Source organism: Phallusia mammillata, chromosome 1 (genome assembly GCF_965637545.1).
Source record: "Phallusia mammillata chromosome 1, kaPhaMamm4.hap1.1, whole genome shotgun sequence".
Taxonomy (NCBI): domain Eukaryota; kingdom Metazoa; phylum Chordata; class Ascidiacea; order Phlebobranchia; family Ascidiidae; genus Phallusia; species Phallusia mammillata.
Window position 1 is genome coordinate 18,925,212 of NC_137252.1, and position 27,827 is coordinate 18,953,038.

General features: G+C 36.1%; 3 protein-coding genes across 5 annotated transcripts; 2 read left to right on the top strand and 1 right to left on the bottom strand.

Annotated features, from left to right (window-relative positions):
- Positions 1-128: 128 nt before the first annotated feature.
- Positions 129-4,973, bottom strand: LOC145209132 (ladderlectin-like). 2 transcript variants are annotated; one of them, XM_080079380.1, is made up of 6 exons: positions 3,544-4,973; positions 3,239-3,478; positions 2,626-2,700; positions 2,446-2,560; positions 1,674-1,726; positions 129-432 (listed from the first exon to the last, which is right to left on the bottom strand). In XM_080079380.1, the coding sequence occupies exons 1-6, from the start codon at positions 3,758-3,760 to the stop codon at positions 329-331; spliced, it is 804 nt and encodes a 267-aa protein (XP_079935506.1). In that variant the 5' UTR covers positions 3,761-4,973; the 3' UTR covers positions 129-328. The 2 variants fall into 2 exon arrangements, with proteins under 2 accessions (XP_079935506.1, XP_079935507.1); XM_080079381.1 differs by having other exon boundaries at positions 423-1,275; positions 3,544-4,972.
- Positions 4,974-7,247: 2,274 nt separating this feature from the next.
- LOC145223579 (protein PALS1-like) lies at positions 7,248-21,117 on the top strand. The gene is made up of 17 exons (XM_080089987.1): positions 7,248-7,381; positions 9,028-9,143; positions 9,482-9,536; positions 10,302-10,810; positions 10,919-11,076; positions 11,774-11,898; positions 12,012-12,124; positions 12,198-12,293; positions 14,721-14,798; positions 15,547-15,717; positions 15,871-16,134; positions 16,720-16,925; positions 17,648-17,775; positions 18,006-18,167; positions 18,312-18,514; positions 18,868-18,978; positions 19,404-21,117. The coding sequence occupies exons 4-17, from the start codon at positions 10,574-10,576 to the stop codon at positions 19,578-19,580; spliced, it is 2,229 nt and encodes a 742-aa protein (XP_079946113.1). The 5' UTR covers positions 7,248-7,381; positions 9,028-9,143; positions 9,482-9,536; positions 10,302-10,573; the 3' UTR covers positions 19,581-21,117.
- A 2,631-nt stretch (positions 21,118-23,748) lies between these two features.
- Positions 23,749-27,722, top strand: LOC145229121 (heat shock protein HSP 90-alpha-like). 2 transcript variants are annotated; one of them, XM_080094400.1, is made up of 13 exons: positions 23,749-23,834; positions 23,901-24,041; positions 24,165-24,371; positions 24,457-24,660; positions 24,767-25,021; positions 25,089-25,226; positions 25,502-25,667; positions 25,787-26,050; positions 26,123-26,313; positions 26,555-26,707; positions 26,790-27,004; positions 27,080-27,198; positions 27,337-27,722. In XM_080094400.1, exons 2-13 carry the CDS (start codon positions 23,901-23,903, stop codon positions 27,447-27,449), a joined length of 2,166 nt encoding a protein of 721 aa, XP_079950526.1. In that variant the 5' UTR covers positions 23,749-23,834; the 3' UTR covers positions 27,450-27,722. The 2 variants fall into 2 exon arrangements, with proteins under 2 accessions (XP_079950526.1, XP_079950515.1); XM_080094389.1 differs by lacking the exon at positions 23,749-23,834 and having other exon boundaries at positions 23,841-24,041.
- The last annotated feature ends 105 nt before the right edge of the window (positions 27,723-27,827 follow it).

The following is a 27,827-nucleotide window of genomic DNA, read 5'->3' on the forward strand; positions in this document are numbered from 1 at the left end:
GATTTTTAAGCTGCTCTAAACAGATTTGGTGGGACTGGAAAGAGTATCACCAGCCTAGTAGCCAGTGCACATGGGTCAGCCTTTTTTGTACCCCTTTTGTGTGCAAACAATACGAAAAAAACAGATACCACAATCGTCACAATGTTTATTATGACGTCATAAACAGTTAAGACTGATTGTCAGATTGGTGTTCAGATCAATCTGTGCATCAACTTAGAATTTTAATCTGTTTTAGGCGCCAAAATATATGACAAAAACATATTTTTTTACTTCAGTAATTTTGAAATAAAAACAAGCAAGGTATTGGCGGCCGTTGGTGAAATAAGGATTAGCGAAGCGACGGTCTAGCAATAAGGTTGTGCACCCCTGCTCTGAAGCATCGGTTTCTAAACGGTGCGCCCTGGAAGGTAGCCATAGGTGCGTCCAAAAATACTACAAAGAGTAATATATTTAATACGATTTCGTAATTTGTTTCTTGATATTTTATAGATTTACTCCGAGTTAAAAAAGCTTAAAAAAACACTAAAATAAAGTGAATTAGTGAATGTTTTAAACAACAAAATCAAAGAAATTTTAATGCACAACTATTTGAAACATACATAAAAAGTTTTTGAACTGCCCTCACATACGTGGTTTTAAACTTAAACCATTGCAACTACGCGTTTTTGCCGACAATAAAAATGTGCAGAATGCAGTCAAAACAAGAAATGTCCCGATGTGTAAGAAACATAAGCGTGGTACATAACTAATCTGCGGATCACCACTCTCTGCTGTCGTCTAGCGATAAGATGCGATGAATTTAAAAGGAAATCAAAAAATGGTTTTGTAGTAAATTGAGCAAAAGTGTGGATACGGCACAAATCTACAAGTTTTATACATGTCAATGAATAAATTGTTCCCCTCATTCGATTAAGATTAATTTCGTAACTTTAACTTTAAGTCACCAAGACGATCCCGAGGTTTGCGCGTTTGCTTTCGGTTCTAATCCAATTTTGACCACCTGCTTCAACTAATTCGCAGTCACCGAGCCTTGGTCAACGCGTTTAGTGAAGCAAACAACCATGCAATAACAATCTGCAACCAACTTTTTAAACTTAACTATTAATAAACAATGCGGTTTAACACTAAAGAAAGAAGAAGTTTGATAACTTTTATAATTTTCGAAAGTTTAGTTGATGTGATCTAGCATCTCGTCGCATGTACTTTAAGACACTGGCAAAACTTCGACGCCTATTTTTGACATGTTGTACTTTTCCTTAGTTTGAGGAATAATATCTGAAAAAGGTAAAAAACATAATCTAAAACTTGTGAAGAAAAACTAGAAAAGTGACCAATTTGTAATTTATATATGCCACATTCAGTACAAGTTAACCACATGCACTATTTGCTCAATCTATATAATTGTGTAATCGCCTAATGACATTTGAAAAAATGCAACCCTACACAACTTCAGATTTATATCTGTTGTAAGTAAAAAGATGAAAGCGTTAAAAGCACTCTTTCTTGGCCAAAATAGAGAAACAAGAATGCGCATCGCCTTTAGGGGTAGGGAAAAGGGCCCATAGGCTAATACCCAAAGATTCTCGTGGTATAAAATAACGCCAATTAAGATAAGTAATCAGTGACAATAGTTTTTTGCATAAGCGAAGTCGTAGAAATGCGATGATTCTTACCAGCTGGATCACTAACAATCACACTGGTCAGATTTATTTTGTCTTCTTTTTTTCTGAAAAAAAGGCAGAATGTAAACAAATTTTTGTAAAAAACATTATTTGAGCAATCTGTTTATGTCAGCCTTTCTAAGCGTATAGACCAGCGGTTCCCAAACTGGGGTCCGCGGTCCTTTAGGGGTCCGTGAGGCAATTTTGGGGGGACCGCGAAGCGGTTGAAGTAATTCCATAATCTTATTTGGCGTCAGTTTGTGCCACTAAATTAGTTTAAATCAAAGTAGAATTGAGAATCGACTGTCTCCATTGCTAAACAATGGCCTTTATTGAATGACAACTATAAAAAATGCAATTGTTCGCGCACAATCGTAATGTTTTTGTCCTGTTTGTGATGTCACATGCTGTATTTCGATGATTATTATGCGCAATTTTGCATGACTAGCTAAAATCCTGCAATCAACTTTCGTTTTTATGAAATACACATTTAGGCTTAAGGACCGCGAGCCCTCGAAATAATGGCAAAGGGACCGTTTAGAAAAAAATATGAAAAAGTTTGGGAACCACTGGTATAGACTGTTTAAATACAGAACCATTATTTTAAATCACCCGTTTGCAGGATGTAGTTTAAACGATGAACAAAAGGCGTACTAAAACATTTATGTTGGCATTCTTAAAATCATTCACTAGTTAATCACTTTGAGGGAAATATTTTAAACAAAAATTCGCAGTTATCTGTATGCGATTACACAAAATAGTTTAAAGAACAGAACACCATTACCTTTTTTGTTTACAAGAGCAACGCAAAACAAAAGCGCTGCATGCAGCCAATAGGATGATAAAAATTGCTATAAGCACAGCAATGATGATCACTGTGTTTGCTTGTGTAGATGTTGCTGTACAATTGATAAGAAAAAAAAGGTTCAATCCATATTCGTTTTTTAAGCATGTTGCTTCTCACCATGTGTTGTATTGTAAAAGGTAGTGGTTAAAATGTCGGATTGTGATGTTTGGTTTCTTGAGATTGTACTCGGACCTGGAATAATAAGATAACTTTATGTTTTCTCATGTTTTTAATACACACGTTTTACGATTTGGTAAACTGTCGTATTTACTTATATGATATGCTCCTAGACCACTAGGTATTTAATGTGTGGTTTGATTGAGCAAAACAGAATGGAGATTTTTTTAGCTTTGCACTATAACTCACTGCTCTTCCATATGTCAAGTGGCGCTGTTTCCCATATAAGCTATAATGTTGTGTTGAAAAAATGACCGTATGAACCGCTGTATAAGCCGGCTAATTCGATTTAGTTGTACATTCGAATGCAATTTAGATTTGTGTTCGTAATATTTTGCAAAACTTCATTATAAAACAAACAATTAATATCTAAAAGGGAGTTTACTGTTTACAAATGCTAGTGCTTTATGGCTCATCTCTTTATCGGTTGAATATTTGATTTCTATTTCTTGCGCAAAAAAGACATCTGGTCACAAAAATTGCATATGTTGGAGACACGTTTTTGACAGAAACTTGTGTTGATTTTAGTTAATATTAAACGTATTTTACTTACTTGGTGGAACCTTTTCGCGTATGTACCCAGCTTTGTGATCCGTACATGGTACATCATGCCATAGGTAGGATCGCGTATCGTTGGAACCCATGGTAATACAATCCTCTGTTCCATGTAAATCATTTGGTTGTCCAGGAAACCATATATTAGCCGGAACAGAAACTTCACTTCCATCGTTCCACTGAAACTTATTGTAGTTTTTAATTCTCATTCCACCAATAAACAAAGGGCAGGTAACTTCTGAAAAGGCATTTTTTATCTTGATAATATTTGCTTGAAGTCCAATTATTTTAAAAGAAGTATACCTTTGTGGTTTAATACTTCGTTTAAAAAGTTGTAGATTTCTATTGTTTTGACATTAGCTACACAAGCATGCAACGCGGCACAATCCTTTTCCGCATTTTTGTATGAAGCCACGGCAGTTAGATTGATGAAGTATTCTGTTCCTTGAAATATTTCCCAGTTTTCTCCATCAACGCAAAATAATAAACTTGTCATAAACAACAAATTCAATATTATCATTTTCCCACTGTTAAAATCTGTTACAATCCATTACAGATTTTACAAGTTCACAAAAATAGAAAGAAGAAAAGCAACCTGCTTATCACACACACGCTTTTTGACAACCTGTAGCATTTTTTTCTATATTTCTTTTTACACCGCTTTGCGAAAATTTTAGTGCAGTTTACTAACAGCAACCAAAGGTACGACTTGATTAAATTTATGTATATACAATAACGCAATTTTTGGTGGGAATTAAAATACTTTAGTTCCATCACGTAACAGCTATTGAAAAATATTTTTCGTGAAAGAAATCTGGGGGTCATAAACCTGTTTCGTTACAAAGTTATAAAGGTAAACCCTCATGTTCCGGGATCGCTGAAAGAAACAATGCGGTCGTTATCAGCGTAGGTAGACCATTGTTCTTTGACCTTTTTAGTGTCACGTAACACCTGAAAATGTTGCAGGCGGTAATTTTTAAAACTATTGTGTGGTGCAAGAAAAATATATGCTTGAAGAAAACATGCTTCTTTGTCATTTTGTATTGAGTATGTGTTTGTACGTTGTCGAGCTTGTGTTTTAATTTTTGTTGTTACACTATAGGCAGTTGGAGATTTGAAATTTGGTTTAACTAAGGTTGAATTATCCGGATAACGATTAACCGGTTAACCCAGCGGTTCTTAAATTAAACAAGACAAGTAGGAGCCAAAACACATTGCACGATCCTTGTAGCTTATTCTTTTGGATACGTCTTCTCCCAAGTAATGCCCTAATTTTCATTCCAAGCGTTTCAACAGTCTCACACCAAAACCTATTTTTCAATGTGTAGGCTACGTGTAAATTTCATGCTTCTTACATGAAAACAAACAAACAAATTATTAGTTGCAAATAAATGTTACATAGGCTAGGTTGTTAGTGACAGAGTTGTAAGAAGGCCCGAACTCGACCGAAACCAAATTAAAGTTACCAAAGTTAAATTGCAAACAACTGTGTACGTAGGCGAGGTTGTTTCCGTCTGCGTCTTGGATGTTGTTCATACATGCACAAATCCCCTGCTTAACATCTAAGAAGGTCAGATAAGGAGAAAAACTACAACATATCTTCGCTTCAATCCAACAGCAAAACAGTAAACGTATCAATTAACCTTGCGAGCTAAATCTAAAAGTTGTATCGACAACCATCTTCAATGTGCGTAATGCGAATGAAAAATAGTCCAAACAGCGAATATCGCATATATGCGTGCTCTCCATGTCTCCCTCTTTTTTTAAGTTTTTGCCAATTCGTACCTTCTAAAGGTAAAAAAATTCGCTTCCTTTTTTCGAATTTGACGGGTTGGATTTTGGGTACCGCGCAATGTGCATTTTTTAACAATCCAGGGATTCTAGGCTACAATGCGACAAACATTAAAATCAAACTTGTTAGTTAGGGCCATAAAAAGAATTGGTGTTGATATTTACAATTTGCATTTTGAACATACTGACGTGTTGCAATGCGACATTATTTGTTGTGACGTCATTAAACATTGTTAATACTTTGTTTCTCGGTAGTTTTAGTTTCACCAACACTCGACTACTAAGGTATCATCAGTGCAGCCTTCAAATAAACATTTTAATGTTGCTCGTGTTTTAAGAAACCAGTCAGGATAACGGTAGAGCTACTAACACCATATGTTTCGCCTGATCCAAAAGTGCTTAATTTTCGATAAGTGGCGTAAAGAGCTGAATTATTTATTTAGCGGCTTTAAATGGGTTGGGTTGGGAAATATTTACATGAAACTTTTACATTAGTAACTAATTTTTTGGGTTAGTTTTATTGAATTTTAAGTACTAATACCTTACCTCAACCCTAATAGCCCTAACCGTTAGCATTTTTTAAGATATACCGTTTTAAATGAAAAAAGTGCTCTTTGCGCCACCTGTCGAAAATTAAGCACTTTTGGATCAGGCGAAACGTATGGTGTTAGTAGCTCTACCCAGGATAACCAAAACAAAAACCATAAACATACTTTGCCGTGGTCTTAAAAGTGCATGATTTAAATTTCTATGGTCGAACAACTAGCGGTGGCATTTGTGTTTTTGTGTGGTACCTAAATCGCATGGTAAACTGAAGTAGGCGTGGAGAAACAAAAACTATTTCAACAACCGACAAATAAAAATGACGTCATAGTTATTATAGATGTTGATGTTCGTTCTGTTGTGCTTTTTTGGTTTGGTTTGAAATGTAATTCATTTCAAATAAATTTAAAAATAGTTATGGTGGTGCTTTATTGCAAAAGTTTTCAACTTTTGTCTTAAGAACTGAGTTTAGCAAGTTCAAAATGTCTTAAGAACTGAGTTTAGCAAGTTCAAAAGATTTTGTGTGAGATACTGAGTACGATACATTATAGACTGCTTTCAATTGTTTTTGTTTGTTGGTGCTGTTTACGATTATTGTTGACGGTTTATGCTGAACTGTTTCTATCAATGGAAAGCTTGACAAAAGCAATACGATGTGATAAAAAATAGAGTTTGGTCTTTGAGACAGATTGTCTGACAAAAAAGAAAGTTTTTTAAGAATTTGCATGTGAAATGTCCAGTGTCCAGTCCAATTAAAGGCAAACCAGCCAACCGCCTCAAACTCAGATAATAAATAAACCGCTTTTTAAACAAATGAATTGAAAAAACATCTTTCAAAGTATTGCTGGTTTACTGCATTATATTTTGATTTTTCTGTTGTTATTACTTTACCTGAAGTATAGTTACTGATATTTCTAAAACTTCTAGACCAGTGGTTCTTAACCTTTTTGCTGTAGTTTCCCACTAAAGTCAATCACCAACTTCGAATTTCCCCCTCTGTTATTTTTGTAATCCTGTTTTGTGCCCTACGTTAACAAAAAAAATTCTTTAAATGAAATAATTTTGTGGAGCGAATTGGTCTGGACCCTAAAGGTATACTGCAATCTTATTTAGTTTAAAAAGTGCTTCTGTGAGAGATTAAACTTTTTGGAATACTAAAGAGTCTGCTCTGCTTGCATTAGTCATTTATTGCATCACAATCAACAAAGGAAGGGCCTTTGTTCGCGCACAATAGCAAAGTCATTGATGGTTCAGTCTTCTCTGTGATGTAACAGATTTGAATATGCCTTGTAAACCTTGATGAAATCAATCTTAGTAACTTTCAACGGTTAATTCAAAGCCGAATTTGACCCTCGTGCCCGAGTCTGCTCTTTGAAAGCTTACACAATTTCCCTCCGAAAACATTAAATTTCCCACTAGTGGGAAATTTCCCCCCGGTTAAGAACCACTGTTCTAGACTCTGACTACATTTACAATTAGGCAACCATAATAATGCTGCCATATTTGTTCGGGTGGGGTTTAGTTTATCCATTGGGGTTTTGAATTGTGATGAGCACAATACTTTTATTGCAAACAGCTTTTTGTCTTGTAGTTTCATAAATCTTGTGCGTTGTAAATCTCTTTTTTTGAAATTTTGTGCATTATAATTAAAAAAAAACAATATCATAGGCTTAGTATTGCTGTAAATTAATCATTGCTTGGCATGTTTAGAAACAGGGACCAGAATGTTTGCATAAAATTTATCTCTTGGGTTTTTGTCCTGTTGCTGTAAAGTTATCTTTCTGCTAAACATTTGGGTTATTAAATGGTAAGTTACTTTTGTATGTTTAGAATGCAAACAAAGAATCTTTTTTGGTTGAAAATCATCTTTTAGTTTCACACCTAATCAATCAAAATACAATCAGTTGCTAATTTTACAAACAGCACTTTTTTATTACAAAATGTGTTAATTATATAATTATCAAAACCTCCTTTACTAAACATTCATAAGTCAGAGGGCCAACTTGGTTTGACTGAAATTATTCAGCTCCTAAACCGGTGTGGTGGAAAGAGTTGACAGGGGATGCGACACAATTGGTTTGCAGGGCTTGATTCGAAAAAAATCCTTCTAGTAATGATCCTGTGCAGATTGCAAACCTTTAATTTGAGAATTAAATCATGGTCCGTGCACCATAATTCTTATTAGGGTCTGCCACCACTATTCTTAGCTAAACCCCCTAATGATGACAGTTCGGTGTGTTTACAAGTATACTGGCACTTTGGCTCTGTGCCATACACACAACTTATTACATGTAAAAAATCAAGAATTAAACACCTTAAAACAACTCTATCCTTATATTTGATTTTTTCCCTTAAAATTTATCTAGGGGGCAAAAAAAATGTAAAAATAGCATAACAAGGGGAGCACAACCCCGATAAGTTTAAGAACTTTTATTACTGTCCTATTGTACAGCAAATGAAAATATAAACCATCCTGTATGACATAGGTGGGCAACCTTTTTGCATGCGCGGGCCAACAAGTAGTGTTATATTGCGGAGGCGGGCCGCAACGGTGGTCATGCAATAACATAGCAGTGCTAGGCAAAGTCAAACACACAAAGATTTTGTCTTTGTACGTAGCAATGCCTTCTCTTTGTAATAAACTAATAACTATCAACGTTTAATGTAACAACCTTTTGGTATAAATTTGGCTTTAACGCATACAGTTCATCCGGCCGATCAAAATAAAATATGAGTCGCGGGCAGCTCAAAAGTTGCTCGCGGGCCGTAGGTTGCCCACCCCTGCTGTATGACTTTGCTAATAAATGTTTTGTTCCCTGGTGGAACTAGGCAATCGGTGCATAACAATCACCCAATAATATGTGGCAAACAGATTGTTTGTCACAAAACAACTTTTTGCTATTAAACCTCCCTCTGTTGTCACTATTTGAAAAGTTGCAATTGAAAGTGGGTAGCTATTTGTTTTGGCTGGAGTACCACTTACACAAGCTGTATTGAGTACCCCGTACATACTTTACCCCTCATTCATTTGGTCCAATGTTGTTTTATGTGTCTGATCCATAAACTTAGTACCACTATTGTGCCCGTCATGGACAATTTAGCAGGGTACATCATATTGGTAGTATCTAACTCAAAAGACAGTATACAGCTTTTAGGTATGTTATCCAGCCTGTTATTTTTAGCTAGTAATTTTGACTTTTATGGATGATATATTTTTTGTTAAATTCTAGTTTGGTGTGTATTAAGTCTATAATATATTTTTATTTGAACAAAATGTTCATGATACTACTATAAAATAGTTTTGTACAATCAGATTTCATTTGTTTAATCAAGCATAATAACTTCTTAAGTGGTCTTCCGACATTAACTCATAATTAAGTGGTCATGCTTGAGGCTAAATTAAACTTTAATTTTGTACCATGTTGTCAACTCAGCCATTACATTTTTGTGTAGGTTCGCCCTTTAAAGAGAGTGTTGATGAATTGTCATCCTTAGATGTTATTAGTGAAATCAATAACTGCAAATTTTCTGAAAAATCAGTTTTAGAGGTTTTGTTCTACATTGACCAGGTAGGTTGCTTCTTGGTATTTTGGGGTTGCTTTTGTAATGAATGCATCTCCATTAAGTTATCATCTTAATGTGTTGTAAACTTTTCATATTTGTTTAATACAACAGTTCTTTTGTGTGTATTTTATCCTTTTTAGGCTAGTCATGTGCTATGTTAAAAACCCTTTCTCCCAACTATCATTGTCACATGACACAACACAGACCCTAAGGAATGTTTGATCTCTGATTTAAGTCTGTGTCGGTTTAAGCTTATGGGGTGGCATCTAATTATAATATGTACACTCATCCATTTTTCCATTAATTTATAACTTTTACACCTTATAAATTTTTTGTTTTTTAGTGCATTAGGTCAAGGAAGATCACAATACGAGTGAAGCGTGGTCACAATTCATTCGGTAGGATTTAGTTATTTTCGGCAGTGTTTCATACCAGAACGGAACGTTATACCGGAACGAAATAAATAATTTTTGGCTCAAATCCTGGAACGAAATACCGAAATAGAAATATTGAAAATACCAGGACGGAACGAAATACCGTTATATTTTATTACAGTATTTCGTTCTGGACATTTGACCTGTGACAATTGCTAAACATTTTGCGCTGTTCGGTTAAGCTAGGCTATAATACAAATTGAAGATGCTACAATTTACATCCGTTTGACCATCATTGACAAATGTTATGCGATGTAACAACTACCGACAATAATTCTTGTGTGTTGCAACTTTCTTTCTTTTTTCGCTTAATAGTTGTAAAGACCAAAAAAAAATGTTCTTTTGTTAAGACCGAAATGCCGTTATAAATTTATTTAGGTCAGACCGGAATGAAATGAAAATATCGGTCTGGAACGAAATAACGAAATAAATAATTTGCTCAGAACGAATAATGGTATGAAACACTGATTTTTGGTACTCTAAAATAAGAGCAATGGTTTTAAAATATTTTGGGGTCTTTAGATTGTTGCCTGAAACATTTCTATTTTCTTAGTCTTTGTTGTCGACACCTAAATGAATGTTTTGTCAAAGTTAATTTAGGTCGCTTATGAAAAAAGTACCTAAGTTGATGAAAATAGAAGTTTGAGTTATGTGTTGTTTAGTTTTTTGATAATTCAGAAATTATAGCCAACTCTTACTGTTTGGACTTTTATGTTTGTTACTTTTTAGAGAATTTGTGCACTGAGGGACAGGAGGCTTTTGCATTAGCAATAGAGAGGATTGGAGAAGCTCGTTTGTCTCGACTTGCAGCCAATGGATCTATAACCTGTGTTAAACACCAACTTCTTCAACACGAAGCGCACAATGTTCTGAAAAATTTAAAGCTTTACATTACTGTTCTTTCCAAACCACAATCAAAAGAAACACAAAACATTAACTCTGTAGGTGTTGCTCAAACACCCAATTATAAACAGTCATCACATCTGTTACCAAACGCCACTATGGCAACGGCAGCTATGCCACGGAGTCAAAACCATTATCGCATGAATGGTGGATTGGGTGCAGTTCTCCCTCCAGACGAGACAACTAATGAAATGGCAGTTGATTGTCCACCTGCATACGTTGCTGCTCATCCTCCAAGAAGTGGAACTTCCACTCCCCGTAGTGCTTTTGAAGCTCCACCTCCAACACCCTTGAATGGAACAGGAACACAAAATAAAACTTCAAAGGACCTAGAGGTATTCTTTTTCACAAATTTTCTTTTTAAGTGTGTTAATGTATTTAAGTTGGAATAATGCTTTTGGGGTATTATTTTGCAACAAATAGTGACTGCTTTTGTTGTACAGGCAGCTGCAGAGGTTGCATCAACCCTTCCTCAACCAGAAATGAACTTTCAAAGAATTCACCGTATGCGTGAGTCAGCGAGAAGACAAAAGTTACAAAGACAGCATGATGAAAAAATTCGACAACAGATGGCTGGAGAGGGGGCTCCTAAAATTGACAGGTAAGACTTTTCATATATATTCCTGGCTATAAGAAAATTGTCTAATGATTTCCAGCAAACACAAAAACATATTCCTGACTAAAAAAGCAGGTTACTGTACTGTTAGCTCTGCAGTGAACCATGTCAATTGTAGGACGGAAAACCTGCACTAGTCATGACTAAACTAGACATGGTGACCCATAATAGGTACCTTCAGCAAAACTCCAAATATATGTTTGTGGCAAAAAAGGACTTCAAATCACTGCAGTGTGTTTAAAATTCACCTTGACAATTTATGAAACATAAAATATGAATAGATAGTGCATGAGTGATATTTGTAACTATGTATGATTGTCCGGTAACTACATAGGATGAAAACATTCACAGGGTTTTAACAGGTTATAACAAAACAAAATAGAATAGCTCACAATTTTCAATAAAATTTTAAGAGTATTTGGTTGTGGCCTAGCAGTTACCAAACTGCGGCTCTAAGTTATTTTAGGTGGTTTATTATATCACAGTTAACACTAAAAATATTAATAGTGCTAGAAAATTGCAGCCCAGTGTGGAAAACAATTTGTTGGGGGTTGTAAGCTACATGATCCTCACATGTCGATGTCATGTTTAAAATTATCAATGGCTCCCTATGGTTGTGGTTTTAAATTAAAATTTTGCTGCTGAAACATTAACACATAATAATTTGCTTTTATTGTGACAGATTAAAACACAAGACAACAGAGGATGAACTAAGAGCCAACAAAAAAGGAGTTGAAAACCTTGGTTATGAGCGGGATAGTTACATTGATAATTGGGATCATGCATCACAGGGTGAACCATCTATAGGTATGGGTTTTAGGCTTTGGTTACATCTGAACTGAATTTTAATAAATCCGCAACAAAAATGTTTCTTTTACTAAAATATGTCATGTAAAGTTTTTCACACTTATTATTCTTAGGTATAAACGGAATGTTTTCGTCTTTGAATTCTATTTCTCACAAATTGGATGACCCGACCCTTACAAATGATCTCTCATTTTTAAAACAATTAATTCAGCAAGAAACATTTCAGGTTAGACAAGGTTATAAATGTTTAAAAGACACAGGTGATTTACATTCCTTGTTATTGCTTGGTATTTATTAAGGATGCACTAGATTTACACAACACAATGGCTGAGAAAACTTCAACTCAATCAACTAGTCCACCTGTCACGAGAAATCTGCAGAGCTTGTCTGCTGAGGTATAAAACCATTATACTCTAATATTAAATACAGTTATATGTATATACTTTTTTACAAATCTAGTAAGGGGTTATTTTTACGTTTGTAGTAGGTCATCTTTTACAAATCTTCATCACAATTGTTAAAAGTTTTTTAACAAAACAAAAATGTCTGGGTGGCGTAAAGAGCACAAATCCTATTGAAAATGGTTTGCGCAAAATATGCCTACGATTAGGGCTCTTAGGGTTGGGGTTATGTATTACCATTCAAAATTCATCAGAAATTGTCGTGGGTGGGCAATATCTAAACCTCCAACAGCCGCCATGCATACCGACGATAACTGTGCAAATTGTTAAAAGACTTGAAATTTGAGAGGACTGTCTCAACTGCCAACAGAATCAGTCAGTAAATTAGAAAGTAGGAATATATATTTCGCCTAATAATGGCATCATCAGTTCCGCAATAGATCAACACCAAAATATCAAGAATGTAAAACAAACACAATGTTCTAAGCAACTCAACAACGCGAGTGTCGCCAAACACAAAATCGTTAAAAACCTTGCAAACCCAGCAACGCCTGGAAAGCCTAAAGGTAACACCTGTGAAAAGCTGGCAAGACCTACACCGTGGACAAAAGTAAAGAGAAAAAGGGGGGTGGCAAAAAGAAACCAAGGCGCTCGCAACTAAAAGCCGATAAAACGATAAAAAAGATAAAATTAAAAATTAAACTGCCGTAAACCGTACCCAAAGGCCATGCAATAACTGACCACAGACACACACAAGTCACACACAAGTATGAAACACGATCACGAAAATTATCGAATCTTGGGCAGCAACATCTTTTGAATATTAAGCATTGCGCCAGTAAGTTTCAGCCATTTGGCTTCGCAGTGATCCAAACGATCAACATTGGGTTGCTCCACAAAGGTGACCGTAAAACATTCCGCGATATCTGGTCTCTTCATAAATATATCGTGGTGGTGGATGGCGAAGTGATGGCCCAGCGAGGCGTTGTCATTGTCACCGCTGGTTTTAAACGTGTTCCACACTGTTCTATGGCCAGACCAACGGGTAGAAAATTTGTTTTTAGTTTGGCCCACGTATCTGCTGTTACAAATCCTGCAAGTGGCCACATAGATGCCAAAATTGCTGCAATCCAGGGACTGCCTCAGGGCAATTGTTCTATCGTCTATGCAAAGTTTGTGTTCAGTAGACACCATAGATGTATGTGTACCGTAATGTCCGCATAAAGCACATCTTCCGCAGGGAGCCGATTTAGCAATGACCCCCTGGCTATAATGGGCCAGGCGCCTGTAATTAAGTAAATGGTTGCCCAACGTAGGTGGCTTCTTGTAGACAACTCTTGCCTCAGGCTTTAGTGTTTGTTCTTTTTTGGTCAAGCGAAGGAGCCTGGGAAACGACGTTGCCCAGGGGACTACTTCCGTGCTGCGGGTTGTCGATGGAGGTTTGAACCTGTCTTTCCAGCTTTTTGCAGTCTCTATGCAAATGCTGATGATGGAGTCTGGAAACGCGGATTTCTTGCATTTAACCGCGAGCCGCAGCAAACTCGCTTTAAAATCGTCATCCTAGGTTTTTAACGATTTTGTGTTTGGCGACACTCGCGTTGTTGAGTTGCTTAGAACATTGTGTTTGTTTTACATTCTTGATATTTTGGTGTTGATCTATTGCGTTTTTCAGGAACTGATGATGCCATTATTGGCGAAATATATATTCCTACTTTCTAATTTACTGACTGATTCTGTTGGCAGTTGAGACAGTCCTCTCAAATTTCGAGCATTCAAAATTCAATGAAACTAACCCAAAAATTCGCTAAATAAATAATTCAGCTCCTGTGCCACCTATCTAAAATTAGCTAAATGTGCGGCTGACATCAGTTATGGTGTAATTAGCTCTACCTGTGACAATCACAAAATAAAACTGCAAGGCAGCAGTTCACATGCCTTAATATCTATCATTACTGGTAGTTGAATAGCAGATTCTTGTGTATAAAATAAAACACAATATCATTGTTTTAGTGTACGCTTTGCTGAATAATAAGTGTATGCTGTGATGTTGGTGTATTTTCCAACATGATAGTGAACCATTTTGTTGTTAGTTAAAGTGGTAATATTGTAAATTTTAAATCATGATTTGTTGGAGATATTAGACCCACATTCATTATAATACTGCCTGAAAAGTTGGGTCTACCCACAGAAACAGTATTGTCTTGTGACTGTAAATTCTAACAAAAACTAATCTTAAAAAATACTAACTAATACCTAATAGTGTTTTATTATTCTTTGCATGTTTCATAGAATGAACACCTTGCAGACGCCAAGGCATGCCTTCAGTGTCTGATTTACCATAATTTAAATAGTTAGTGTGCTAATTATAGCATGAAGATAGTAAAAGCCCCCTTCTGATTATTTTCCATTTATTGTTGCTAGATTTGCGATGAATTGCAATATAGTGAACTACCTCAAGCCACTGACCTAATCCGCATTCTGTCAAAACCTGATGTCAAAGTAAGTCTGGATTAGAACTTGTGTATTTATCATTTATTCCACCAATCCAATGTATAACAAGCAAAAGTTATCACATGCTTAATTGTTGATTAAACCCAAATTTTATAATTAAGCATAAATGCAAACCTTTTCTTTAAACATTTTCTTACTTTTGTAAATTTATTTGTGCTAGCACACGACATAAACCCCATGTTTAAATATAATTACTACTCTGAGATCCAAAATTTATGCATTCAAATAGGTTGAACCTGTTTCAAAAATATCAAACTCGTACAAAAACAGGGTGGGTTTTAATAGAACATTTAACAAATCAATAACCAAATTAAATTATTTGCTGGCTTTCTTGAGCAAAACTTATCATTACCAAATATAGTACATGCATAAATCATGTGTGGTTTACGGCTTTTTTTTCAAACCTAATATGTTTGCATTGAATTTTAACCTTGCTTTGCTCTCCTATGAAACAAAGCAGTTGATGAAAATATTTGTTGTTATTTTGTCAATTTTTACTTGCTTTATTTGGGTTCGGTCTCGAATTTAATGACTGTTCACACCACAAACTTTATTAGGACACTGTGTCGTTAAACAAGAAATCCATAAATGTCTGTTTTAAAGTGTGTCTGACTAATACTCTAAAGAAAGACATTACATTTTGTTATGCAGTGCAGTACGTTCATTACAATTTATTTCCTAAGAAAGTTTGTCTGAATTTGAGGTGTATGACCATTTCTAATATTTGCAATCATAGGGTCTCTCTTCTGCACATGATGGCTTAGCAGAATTTAATTCTGCCCAAGAAAATGATCATGAAAATGTTAATGTCCACTCCCTGGAAGATGAGGAGATTTTAAATCGGATATCACAATACACTGACAAGAAAGTTCGAGTCGTCAGGATTGAAAAAACAAGTGATGCCCTGGTAAGTTTGCTTGTACAGTATTGATAGTTTGAATGTGTTGTGTTTTGATGTAAACTACATACAATGAAGACATTTCATTGTCATGTCACTGGACCCTTTTCTTTCTTTTTTTATTGTGTTGAATATACAGTTATGTTCTTTACTTGTTTTAAGGGTGCAACAGTTCGCAGTGAAGATGATGGTACAGTTACGATTAGTCGGATCATCAGTGGTGGATTGGCAGCTAATAGTAATCTCCTTCATGAGGGAGATGAGGTCATTGAAGTAAATGGAAGATCAATGCGTGGACTGGATGTCAATGAAGTTGGTGATGTCATAGGTTCGATGAATGGTACCCTCGTGTTTGTCCTCGCTGACCCAAGCAAACCTGTTGTGTCAAATGGAACGTTGACTGACCGCAGAGACTTGTCAGTAGTGGTATGTACTTCATTTTTTTTTTGCTGCATTTTCATTAAATAAACCAAATGAAGTTTATAGTAATGAAATAACCATAGTTTTGCTGTAAATTGTTGTATTGTGTAATGTGTATGGATAAGAAACATGGCTGTATGTTGCAGTGTTTTTTTCAGTTTTATTTACATGTACAAGTGCTTTAACTTGCAGTATCTGAAAATGACAGGGGATTTTTTAATTTTTTTTTAACTTAACATTACGATTAGGTTTTCAAAGATGTTTATTGTCTTACTAAGAATTGCTGTATCCCTTCTAAATAACGTAATGGCAAGTGTGTAAAGTATATGTTCTTAATAACTGCAAAGAAACCCAAACAAGAAATACATTTGTAAATTTTGTTTTGTGATGAAAATGTAGGTTAAATTTCATTGTGGATTGTACCTTTATTGTGGGCTTTTCTTTACATAAGACTTGTTTCAACAAGTGTAAAACGCTTTAATTTAACATTATGCTATAAAAAAACATCCCCACAAATTTATTCATTAATCGTTGCCTAAGTCAGTGAGCATGGTTAGACAAAAGAAACAAAGCATGAATTTTGTTGAACAGAAGCACGTGCGAGCTTTGTTCGACTACGAAGCACTTGACGATCCTTACCTGCCCTGTCGTGAGCTCGGACTATCTTTCCAAAAGGGTGACGTGCTGCGCATCATGTGCATGGACGACTCTGATTGGTGGCAAGCCTACCGTGACGAAGATGACGACACACATTTGTCACTGGCTGGTCTTATACCGTCGCAGCAGTTTCAACATCAGTGAGAAGTTTTTACTTGATTGTTGTTTAAATTGGGAAAATTTGTAACAAAAATATTGCTGCAAATTGTTTTTCGTCAGTTGGACCCCGATTTGTCTACACAACGTACCTTTTTGTTCTTTTAAATACCGAAGCGTGATACAGCTTGTGGTCAGTAGCCGCAGTAACCGCAAAATATGACACGCCAGTGGATAATAATTTGTACACCCTGATAAGCAGGACCTATATAACCATAGATATTTGACATTCTTGGAATTCCAGCAGCAATAACAACTGCGCCGACTTGTTATATCGTGTATGCTCTACCTATTATGTAGAGTTCTGAGGTTCGCTAAAATCATAGAAGAACTGCATTGAAACACTTGTATTGGAGTTATATGCATCAGGATTGCAAACGTTTTATGCAATAACAAATCAGTTTTAGGTGCTTGTGAACCAATAAATTTTTTGAGGACTTGTTAAAAAATATTTTAAAATTTTCTTATTAACCACCAAATTGCATGTGTGTCTTTTAAATTGGTAATTACCGCAGGTTTATGATTAGAGTCGCACTTTCCAATCTGGTTTTTACATATGCGTCAGGTTTCATTGTTCCGCTTTTGGAAGTATCGCTCTGATGCTTTAATTTGTCGACAGGTTTGCCCCGAATCTGATTTCGCCGCAGGCATACGATTTATTCCATTCCACTTTTATTCAATTAAAAAATAAAATATTCTTTTCTAGACGAGAAACGTTGCGAATTTCGCTTAATAAGGAGAGCAATGCACCGGAAAATAAGAAGAGTTTACTGTGTGGCAGGAAGAAAAAGAAAAAGGAAAAAAAGGATCAGTCCACGTACAAGGCAACTGAGGGTGCGTTGTTAACACCGACACTAACCTTTCTCTTTTGCTTCACGACAATACCTTCGTATAAGGTTGACATTTTTGTGAACAAATGTTTGTAAGATCATATTTTCTAACATTAAACTTTGTGTGGTTGACTTGTACTTGTATCCTGAACCTAATTTTCTCGTTTTCCCGTAAATCGAATAAGTTTGTGAAGGCATAAGTTAGTGCTCATTTTAAACAATAAATGGTTGCAGAGGACGAAGTTATTCAGACATATGAGGAGATGGCATTATATCACCAACCTGAAACGCGCAAGCGACCAATCGTCCTGATTGGTCCTCTTAACGTTGGACGTCACGAGCTACGCCAGAAGTTAGTTGACAACGATCGGGAAAGATTTGCTTCTGCGATATCACGTACGAAAAAACTTTAAAACATGCAAAAACTATAAAATTTCAAAAAATGTGTACCTTTTTTTGTTCAAAATCGGGTATTACATTTTCAAACAGTAACTTGGTACCGCAGAGTTTTCCCCCAAAAAATGCATAAATTTTTTGCAGATACAACTCGTCCACCACAGGATGGCGAGCAAGAGGGTCGTGATTATCACTTTATTTCTGTGAGCGAATTTGAATCGATGGTTGAGACAGAGCGTTTTGTGGAGTATGGATCATATCAGAAAACATTGTACGGAACCACTGTGGATTCTGTTAGCAAAGTGATTGATATGGGAAAAATTTGCGTTCTCAATTTACATGCTGAGGTGAGGAATTTTATAAACTTCAATTTGTCCGAACCGTAAGAAATGGTGTATATTGCAATTGTTCCATTTTCTCGTTATTTTGAATCAAAATTAATTACCATGCACTATGCAACATTGTATTCGAATCGCAAGTCGATGACAAAAAAATGTAACTTTGTCTTGTTGACTAAGGAAGGCACATATTGTTCACTCTCATCAGTAAAATAGGTACAATCTCCAGATGTGATCCAAATTGAATACAACACTAGTTTCAAATATGTTTCGCTGACATCAAACTCTTAACAGAGGCACATGTTAAGATGTACAAGAAAACAAAGTGTTGTATCTCTATTTCTCTTATTTGTTACTTTTAGTCACTCCGTACTTTGTACACGTCGGGCTTAAAACCTTACATCTTGTTCATCGGGCCACCTCCCCTGGAGCGCTTACGACAAAATATGTCCAAGGAGGGAAAACAAATCAAGGTAATTTGCGTGTTTTGACACCAACGCAATTGGTGGGCGCGACTTCAATTTTTTCAACACCTTCCACTTTCTGTTTGCTGGTAGATGTAAATACGAATGATTTACAAAAGTTGTCAATAATAGGAATTGATGATTGTTTGTGTTTTATATTTATCTTAAGTTCCAAAGGTAAAGAATGATTTTTGACTATCACTTGTTAATACTGTACCATGGAAATTTGACGATTTTTGCCTCGTAGATTCTGTATTCTAATTAATTGGTCAACAATTTTTTGTCATATTCACTGTTTTACTACTGTGCAGTTTTTCGAAACATTCGTAGTTTATAACTCGCACAATCATTGACAGTAAATCTGGCACCTAAATAACGCTCAAATACAAACCAGTCATTTTATGGTTGACTAATGTCACGTGACGCTTACGCAGGAGGATGAACTGCGCAAAATCATCGAAAGTGCGCGCGACATCGAGCGGCGATACGCACATTACTTCGATGAGACGATACGAAATCTCGATCTGAACCGATCATACGCTGAACTGCTTCGGCTCATCAACAAATTGGACACTGAGCCGCAATGGGTTCCAGCTTCGTGGCTTGACTAATGCAGATGCCATCTTATAGTGATCTAAAGCCCGCTACATGTACTTTCATTATGTCTGTGAGGTAAATCCAAGAGCTTTTGTCAAACTTAAGAAAGTGCGAGAACACTTTCTTTGGAAAAATGCAGTATTATCACCAAATGTATGAAGCCCTATCTCATTATCACGTCATACCTTCTATGTAAAGCGTTTGTTCATTGTGATATGTATAAGCATTGTAGTTCTGATATTGCTGGGTAACTACCCAAACCATGTACGATTTGGGTGTGAGCATGATTTTAACATTGAGCATTACCGAAATAGGATCCTGGCATCGAAAATATGTCGGTTACTTTTAGCTGCACGTAATCTTTTGTTGGTTTTGCATTTGAACAAATAATTGTAATTTTGCACCTACATTAACTAAAGGAACAAGTTTTCTCACTTTTTATTGAACATGTTTTGTTGATATATGGGTCCTCAATCACTTTAATGCGTCTGCGGCGAAGTATTACACAACTAACACCTTCAATTTTGCGCATAAATGTTGTAAATTGCGAAAATCTTTTTTTTTTGCGTCCAAATTTTATGTTGAAAAATGCTTGTCATCATGTGTACAAATCTTACATATTCTAAAGACATTACCTTTTGAACAACTTTTGCGTTACCCCGCGAATGTTCTAAATCGTTTAGCGGTACAAGCGGGTTATACTTATCATTCGTTCTTAATCCTGCGAATAAGGTTAATCGTCAAGCGAAACGGCTCTGTGTGTGTCATATCCGTGACAAAATTTTCCTGCCAATGACAGAACGTCGCTTAAACATGTCCTAACTTCCTGGATCAAATTTAGCACCAGCTGTTGACTTAAATTGTGACAATCTTGCTCCAGTTGTGTCGACAACTGCTTTTGTAAATAGCTGTAATTTACACTATTATTTAAACACTAAACACTATTATTTTCTTCACCACAGCAAGCAGTTTTTTACCAAATATACAATGTTTCCAAACAATAAAAATACGGTATGATTGTCAACGGCAAAAAACAGAATTCTATTTTTAATTGTTTTTTCTCATATGTTTTGTTAAATTTGACTTTTTGAACAGTTGCCACCTTCATTCTTTATTGTTAAACGCAATTAAAAAGTAATAACGTAAAAAAACTTATTCATTTTCCCCCTTTTCAGTCCCACTACATTTCTACGCAAAACGTACGTTTTCTATTTGCCAAATAGTGGTTTTGTGATGTGCTAAGTCAATCTCATATATGGTACAAAATGCGTTTTCATTTTTCGATCCTGTCGTGTGCTGGCAGTCGTTTAACATTTGTTTACGTTGCGAACGTGAATTGGAAGGTGCTTTTATGTGATAATGGAACTTAAATTCTATCGATGTGATTCATATTGACATGACCAATTTTATGCTGCCCGCTGTATTGTATATTTCATCGATATGTATCATGTGATTCATTACTTGTGTCTTTTGATATTTTTTACTAACATATATTGATTCGTTGCAAAATTTGATATTTCGTTTAAACTTGTAATAAACGCACTAATGCGACTTCTGTTATGTAAAGTCAGATGTAAAAGTTATCCTCGCAAAAAATGGTTGCTGACATTTGTACCTAACCCACATCATGTTACAATCAATAATCTACATGACTATTTTACTACTTTTTTTACTTGATATGGACGTTGGTTATATGTTGTTCAGATCACCTAATGAAGCTTCCGAGTTATGTGTGCAGAAACAGTGTCTTTTTGTTTTTGCTCCATGACTTAAAAGTGTTGCAGCTTTCGGCTGGGCAAAACTTTCAACGTTTAACAAACAACCAGTCGAAATGCATTATAGGCAGGGTTGCCATCGACTTGAAACAAAAAATAAGGACAACCGAAAAATAAAATTTTCATACAAAACGAAACAAACGTTTTTGAACAAATCTTGATAATATGCAATATTTTGGCCAAATACAATCTGTTCCAGCAACTCCTTGTTAATAAAAAAAATACTTAGTGCATCTCATAACAGCTCAGGTCTAGGTTTACTTTTACTTGTAGCATGGATTTGACTAGTAATTGTTGAAAACAAGACAAAATAAGGACGTAAGTCAAAAATAAGGACAATGAACTTTTGTAAGGCATACCCCCTCAAAATAAGGACAAATCTTAGAAATAAGGACGGTATGGCAACCCTGATTATAGGCAATACACGATTTTATTTTAGCAACAATAAATTCAGTTATCGCCATATGCATGGACAATGATAGAAATGTAAACTAGGCTATACGGTTTTATTTTTGTCAGCAATCTTGTTAAAGTAATTATTTGATCACAATTTCGCATAGCATATGCTTTGGTCTTGTTTCTGATTAAGCGCTGTGGTCAATGTCCCAGGTATTTTGTTAGTTAACTAACTTTTGGTATTTGGAGTAATTGTTTTCATTAATAAGGTTAATTTGCTTCGATACAATGGGTAAAACCGAAGTGTGAATGTAGGCCTAGGCTAGGCTGAAATTTGGCTTGTATGGAATGCTTAAAAAATTATCCGTCTTTTTACCTCCTTGTTTATTAGCGTCCTGATTTCAGGCTGAGAAATATAGATAGACGCGCTTAACCATATTGCCTAAGCACCCAGTCTGGTCGAGGCTACTTCTTATTGCCATACAACTTCGTAAACAACTCTAATGATGACAGCTGTGAAAAACAATAACATCCGTTAATATATCTCTGCCTCTTCCGCTGTGTATGGTTTTGTGAGCGTAGGCTAGTTGGGCTGTCGAAACTTAGTTTGTTAATGTTATTTACCGTTTTTTGCCCTGCATTTAAGAACTTGATTAATGATGGAATTGTAGAAACTATATAGGCTAACAATAGCCAACCGAATTGATCCCGTATAACCTATGGCAGATACTAATTTGTTGTGGTATAAGCATAGGTAGCCTGCAGTTCTCCGCAATGGTGTGTCGTAAAGCAAAGGTAGGGGTGTCACAGCTTAGGCTAGGCTACACCTGAACGGTAAACTTGATCATTACTTGTACACCTCCCATGGAACAATACCAATGGATCCAAAACCCTCCTGCACATAATGTTGACCGACGAACGATTATAACTCAATTTAACGCATTTTCCTTCACAAAAACACTCGCAAATAATGTGCACGTCCAGACGTGGTTCCAACCCAAGCCATTGCCAGTACGAATCCAAAACAGGATTTTAATGTTTGTGTATCAAGCCAAGCATTCCGAGCTGGGTTGGGTTAGGCCAGTGGTTCTCAACCAGGGCCCAGGGCCCCCCAGGAGGGCCACGAGCTGTGTTCTGGGGGGAAACAGGTGTAGATTCACCAGAATCACCCACTAAATCCATTTCCTTTTTAACTTTATTACCTAATTAAATCGACTATTTCACAAACTATTTGTCTATATTACGTTTTTTTACGATTGTGGATTCTTGTTTATTCTATTCGACCTGTTTAAAGTCTGAATTAGTACCGGATTCCAACATGAGATTTCCATTTAGCCTACATTTTTTAAGGGGGCCACAGGTCCTACAGGGTTACTTGAAGGGGGGCACGAGGTCCAAAAGTTACTTTTAAGGGTCACGGTCCACGAAAGGTTGAGAACCACTGGGTTAGGCCAACCGATTGATTTCAAATGTCATGGTTTAAAACTAAGATACAAAACATTGCAGACATTTCGGTAAGAAACCGTTTCGAAACGCCGGTTACCATACACTAAAACGAATATTCGCGAATGAAAATAGTATCACACGACGTCCGCGAAATAGGACTGCACAAAAAACAAATGCAGTACACATTTACAATTTTTTTTTTGTTTTATTGTGCTACAGTCTTAAAGATAATCAACTAAATATTTTTTTCAGTTGTTTAACTATGTTTTATTTAAAATATTAATCATTTTTGTGGAACGCGGATGAATACGAGATGGACGGTTCCAGAAAGGCCGGCATGATTGAAAAAAGAAGTCTTTGAGCACATGGCGGGTACAAATGCGAGCACGTGCTGTCAGACCGTTATTGACTCCTGCATGGTTGCGTGTTACATGTGGAGTGGCGCGTCTGCTTATGATTTTGAGCTAGTGTGAGTGTCATAGGTCTGTTGAGTAGATGAGTTTTCTTACGTTTAGCTTTTTCAAATGTATGATTAAGAGTATAGGACACAATGCTCAGTTAACGTATTTTTTGTTTTGTGTTTAAAATTACAGAGTAGGATAAAAAATTGTCTTTCTAACCAATCAAATTTTTTCGACATCAACCAACAAAGTAAGTTTGCGTAGTTGTCAAATGCTTAGGACAACTTCAACATTAAAATTTGCTTATTCTTTTCAGATGGCAGATGAAGTTAGAGAAGATGAACCTGAAACTTTCGTATTTCAAGCCGAAATCGCCCAGTTAATGAGCTTGATTATTAACACCTTCTACAGTAACAAAGAGATTTTCTTGAGAGAATTGATCTCCAACTCTTCTGATGTAAGTTTGTTGTGTTTTCAACATGGAAAAATATTAATCATTAGAATTTAATGCATGTTGGATTGGTATTTGTTTAAATATGTTTGATTTTGATAAAAATCCCAATGATAATTGCTTTCTTAGGCCTTGGACAAAATTCGGTATGAGAGCTTGACTGAACCCAGCAAGCTTGACAGTGGCAAGGAATTGAAGATTGAAATTGTCCCCAACAAGGATGACAACACATTGACCATCTTTGACACTGGTGTAGGCATGACCAAGACCGACCTTGTTAACAACCTGGGAACTATTGCCAAATCTGGAACAAAGGCTTTCATGGAAGCACTTCAGGTATAGGACACAATTCATTGCACTGCAAAATGTCTTTTTTTATTCTTTGCTCACGAGACTTAATTTAAGTTTATTGCATTGTTAGTCTGGAGCTGATATTTCCATGATTGGTCAATTTGGTGTGGGTTTTTACTCCGCCTTCTTGGTGGCTGACAAAGTGCGTGTTGTCTCAAAACACAATGACGATGAGCAGTATGTGTGGGAATCTTCTGCTGGAGGTTCTTTCACTGTGAGCGGCGACACTGTTGACATGATTGGTAGAGGAACAAAGATCGTTCTGTACATGAAGGTATATTTATTTTGTGATCTTTTCTATTTTCAGTTGTTTACTTGTCCAACTGACTTAAGTATTTAAAATATCATGTGCACAAGGTAAACATCCGCTTTTCTTGCAGGATGACCAAAAAGAATATTTGGAAGAAAAGAAGATCAAAGAAATTGTGAAAAGACACAGCCAGTTTATTGGTTATCCGATTTCTCTGCATGTGGAAAAAGAGCGTGAAAAGGAAATCAGTGATGATGAAGAGGAAGATGAAAAGAAGGAAGAAGAAACTGAGGAGGAAAAAAAGGAGGATGAGGACAAACCTAAGGTAGAAGATCTTGATGAGGAGGAGGAAAAGGAGGACAAGAAGAAAACCAAAAAGATCAAGGTACGAGAAGAGAAACTATAACCACTTACCTTATATGCTTTCCATTCACATACCTTTAAATTAACAGGAAAAATACATTGATTTGGAGGAACTAAACAAAACTAAACCTTTGTGGACACGCAATCCTGATGATATTTCACAAGATGAGTATGGAGAGTTTTACAAGAGTTTGACCAACGACTGGGAAGACCATCTTGCTGTGAAGGTGAATTTACTAAAAAAATAGTCTTGTTAAGTCACATTGCTGTGATGAATTTTTCCAACATTCGCAGTTTCCACCAGACCAGAGTAACTATTTTATCTACATTGATGGTGGCTGCACATAAGCTTATGTGCAGCTGTAGCTGACAATGCAGATAAAACAAGTGCTTGACTTATGATGGTTTGCAAGTACCTTCCTTGGATGTCTGAGCATTTATATTTAACCAAATTTGCACAAAATTGTTTCCAGCAATATTCAACATAAAAATGTTTTTGCAGCATTTCTCGGTGGAAGGACAGCTGGAGTTCCGTGCACTTCTATTCGTTCCCAAGAGAGCACCATTTGACTTGTTTGAAAACAGAAAGATGAAGAACAACATTAAGTTGTATGTTCGAAGAGTTTTTATCATGGACAACTGCGAGGACCTCATTCCTGAATACCTGAGTAAGTCTTTTGGGGGAATCTGGTGCAGTTTCTATGAGACTGTATCCAAATATACTGTCCATCAAGAAATGCCACATACATATTATACTAAAATGAATATATTTGAATTTGTTTTGCAGACTTTGTAAAGGGAGTGGTGGATAGTGAGGATCTCCCTCTCAACATATCTCGTGAAACTTTGCAACAGAGCAAGATTCTTAAAGTCATTCGCAAAAACATTGTGAAAAAATGTGTTGAACTTTTTACTGAAATCTGCGAGGACAAGGAGCAATTTAAAAAGTTCTTTGAACAGTTTTCAAAGAACTTGAAACTTGGAATCCATGAAGATTCCCAAAATCGCAAGAAACTTGCTTCATTCCTTCGCTACCATTCCTCACAGTCAGGTGCCTATTTGTTTTTGTGAACAAAAATGTGCGAGGTTAGCACTTTTATACTAACATGTTTCTTTCTAACAGGTGAAGAGATGACTTCCCTTGGTGACTATGTGACAAGAATGAAGGAAAACCAGAAAGACATCTATTACATCACTGGTGAATCAAAAGATCAAGTAGCCAATTCTGCTTTTGTTGAACGCGTCACCAAACGAGGCTTTGAAGTTTTGTACATGGTGGAACCAATTGATGAATACTGTGTTCAACAGCTGAAGGTATGAAGTCAAAATCCATTTTTGTTACCTAACAGGAGATCTTGCGATGATGATGTTTTCCAACATTCGCAGTTTCCACCGGACCTTTGCTTTAGCATAATATATTTAAATGTATATTATGTTAAGCATGATCATGACGGTCATTAGTTCCTTCCTTGGATGTCTGAGCAAATAAGAAGTGTTAATTACCTTAAGGACAAAAATAATCAATACAAAATCTAATGCAAACTTTATCTTGCAGGAGTACGAAGGTAAAAATCTTGTTTCTATTACCAAAGAAGGTCTAGAATTGCCTGAAGATGAAGATGAGAAAAAGAAGTTTGAGGAATCGAAAGCTAAGTTTGAAAACCTATGCAAAATCATCAAAGAGATCTTGGACAAAAAAGTTGAAAAGGTACGTTTTCCTAGAAAATTAAGGTGTGTGTAAAGTGTAACTATTTATTCATTCCATGCCTTTACATTGCTTTCATCCTTAGGTTGTTGTTTCAAACCGACTTGTTCAATCACCATGTTGTATTGTCACTTCACAATATGGTTGGTCAGCCAACATGGAACGAATCATGAAAGCCCAAGCACTCCGTGACACCTCAACTATGGGCTACATGGCTGCCAAGAAGCATCTGGAAATCAATCCTGACCATTCCATCATGGAACAGATGCGACAGAAGGCTGAAGCCGACAAAAATGACAAGTAAGATTGTACCCTTGGACATCTAGTGTGAGCTTATGAAAATGGTTGATTATTTTTCTGTTCAACTGTGCTCAGATCTGTGAAAGATTTAGTGATGTTACTGTACGAAACTGCTCTACTTGCTTCTGGTTTCTCACTTGAGGAACCCTCAATCCATGCAGCAAGAATCCACCGAATGATCAAGCTTGGCCTCGGTAGGTGTAAATTGTTTATAATTGCTATGGAGGCATTTGTTACCATGTTGGTAATTTGTGACGTCAAATCAAGATTTAGTTCATTAGGTGTAAAGCAATCTTCAGTTAAATACTTTTGATTACCAACAATATTATTAGGCATCGATGATAGTGAAGAAGAAGTTCAAGCTGCTGATGATACAGAAGATATGCCGGAGCTTGAAGGTGACGAAAATGAGGATGACCAATCCAAGATGGAGGAAGTTGATTAAAATAGAAGCATAACAACCACCACCCTCTCCTCGTTCTGTTTTCTCTCACCAGCTATTATAAATAGTCAGTTATGGACATGAAAACATGGACACTGTGGACTACAAGTTCAATGGCTTTTCTAATTGCAGCCTGCACCACGAGTTAGATCTTGTACTGGATGTCCTGTAATTTTAAACGTACGTTGTGTCGTCGTCGTTGATAAAACCATTTTCGGTCGACTGTTACTTTTTGCTGTCACAAGTGAAACCACAAATAAATTTCATTCGCTCTTCTGTGATTTGTGTTTTATGTTGCTCTACTATTATAAAACACGTGTTGTAAACATGCAACTAGATCACAGGTTCCCAATCTTTTACAACTACCCTATTCAGAACGTT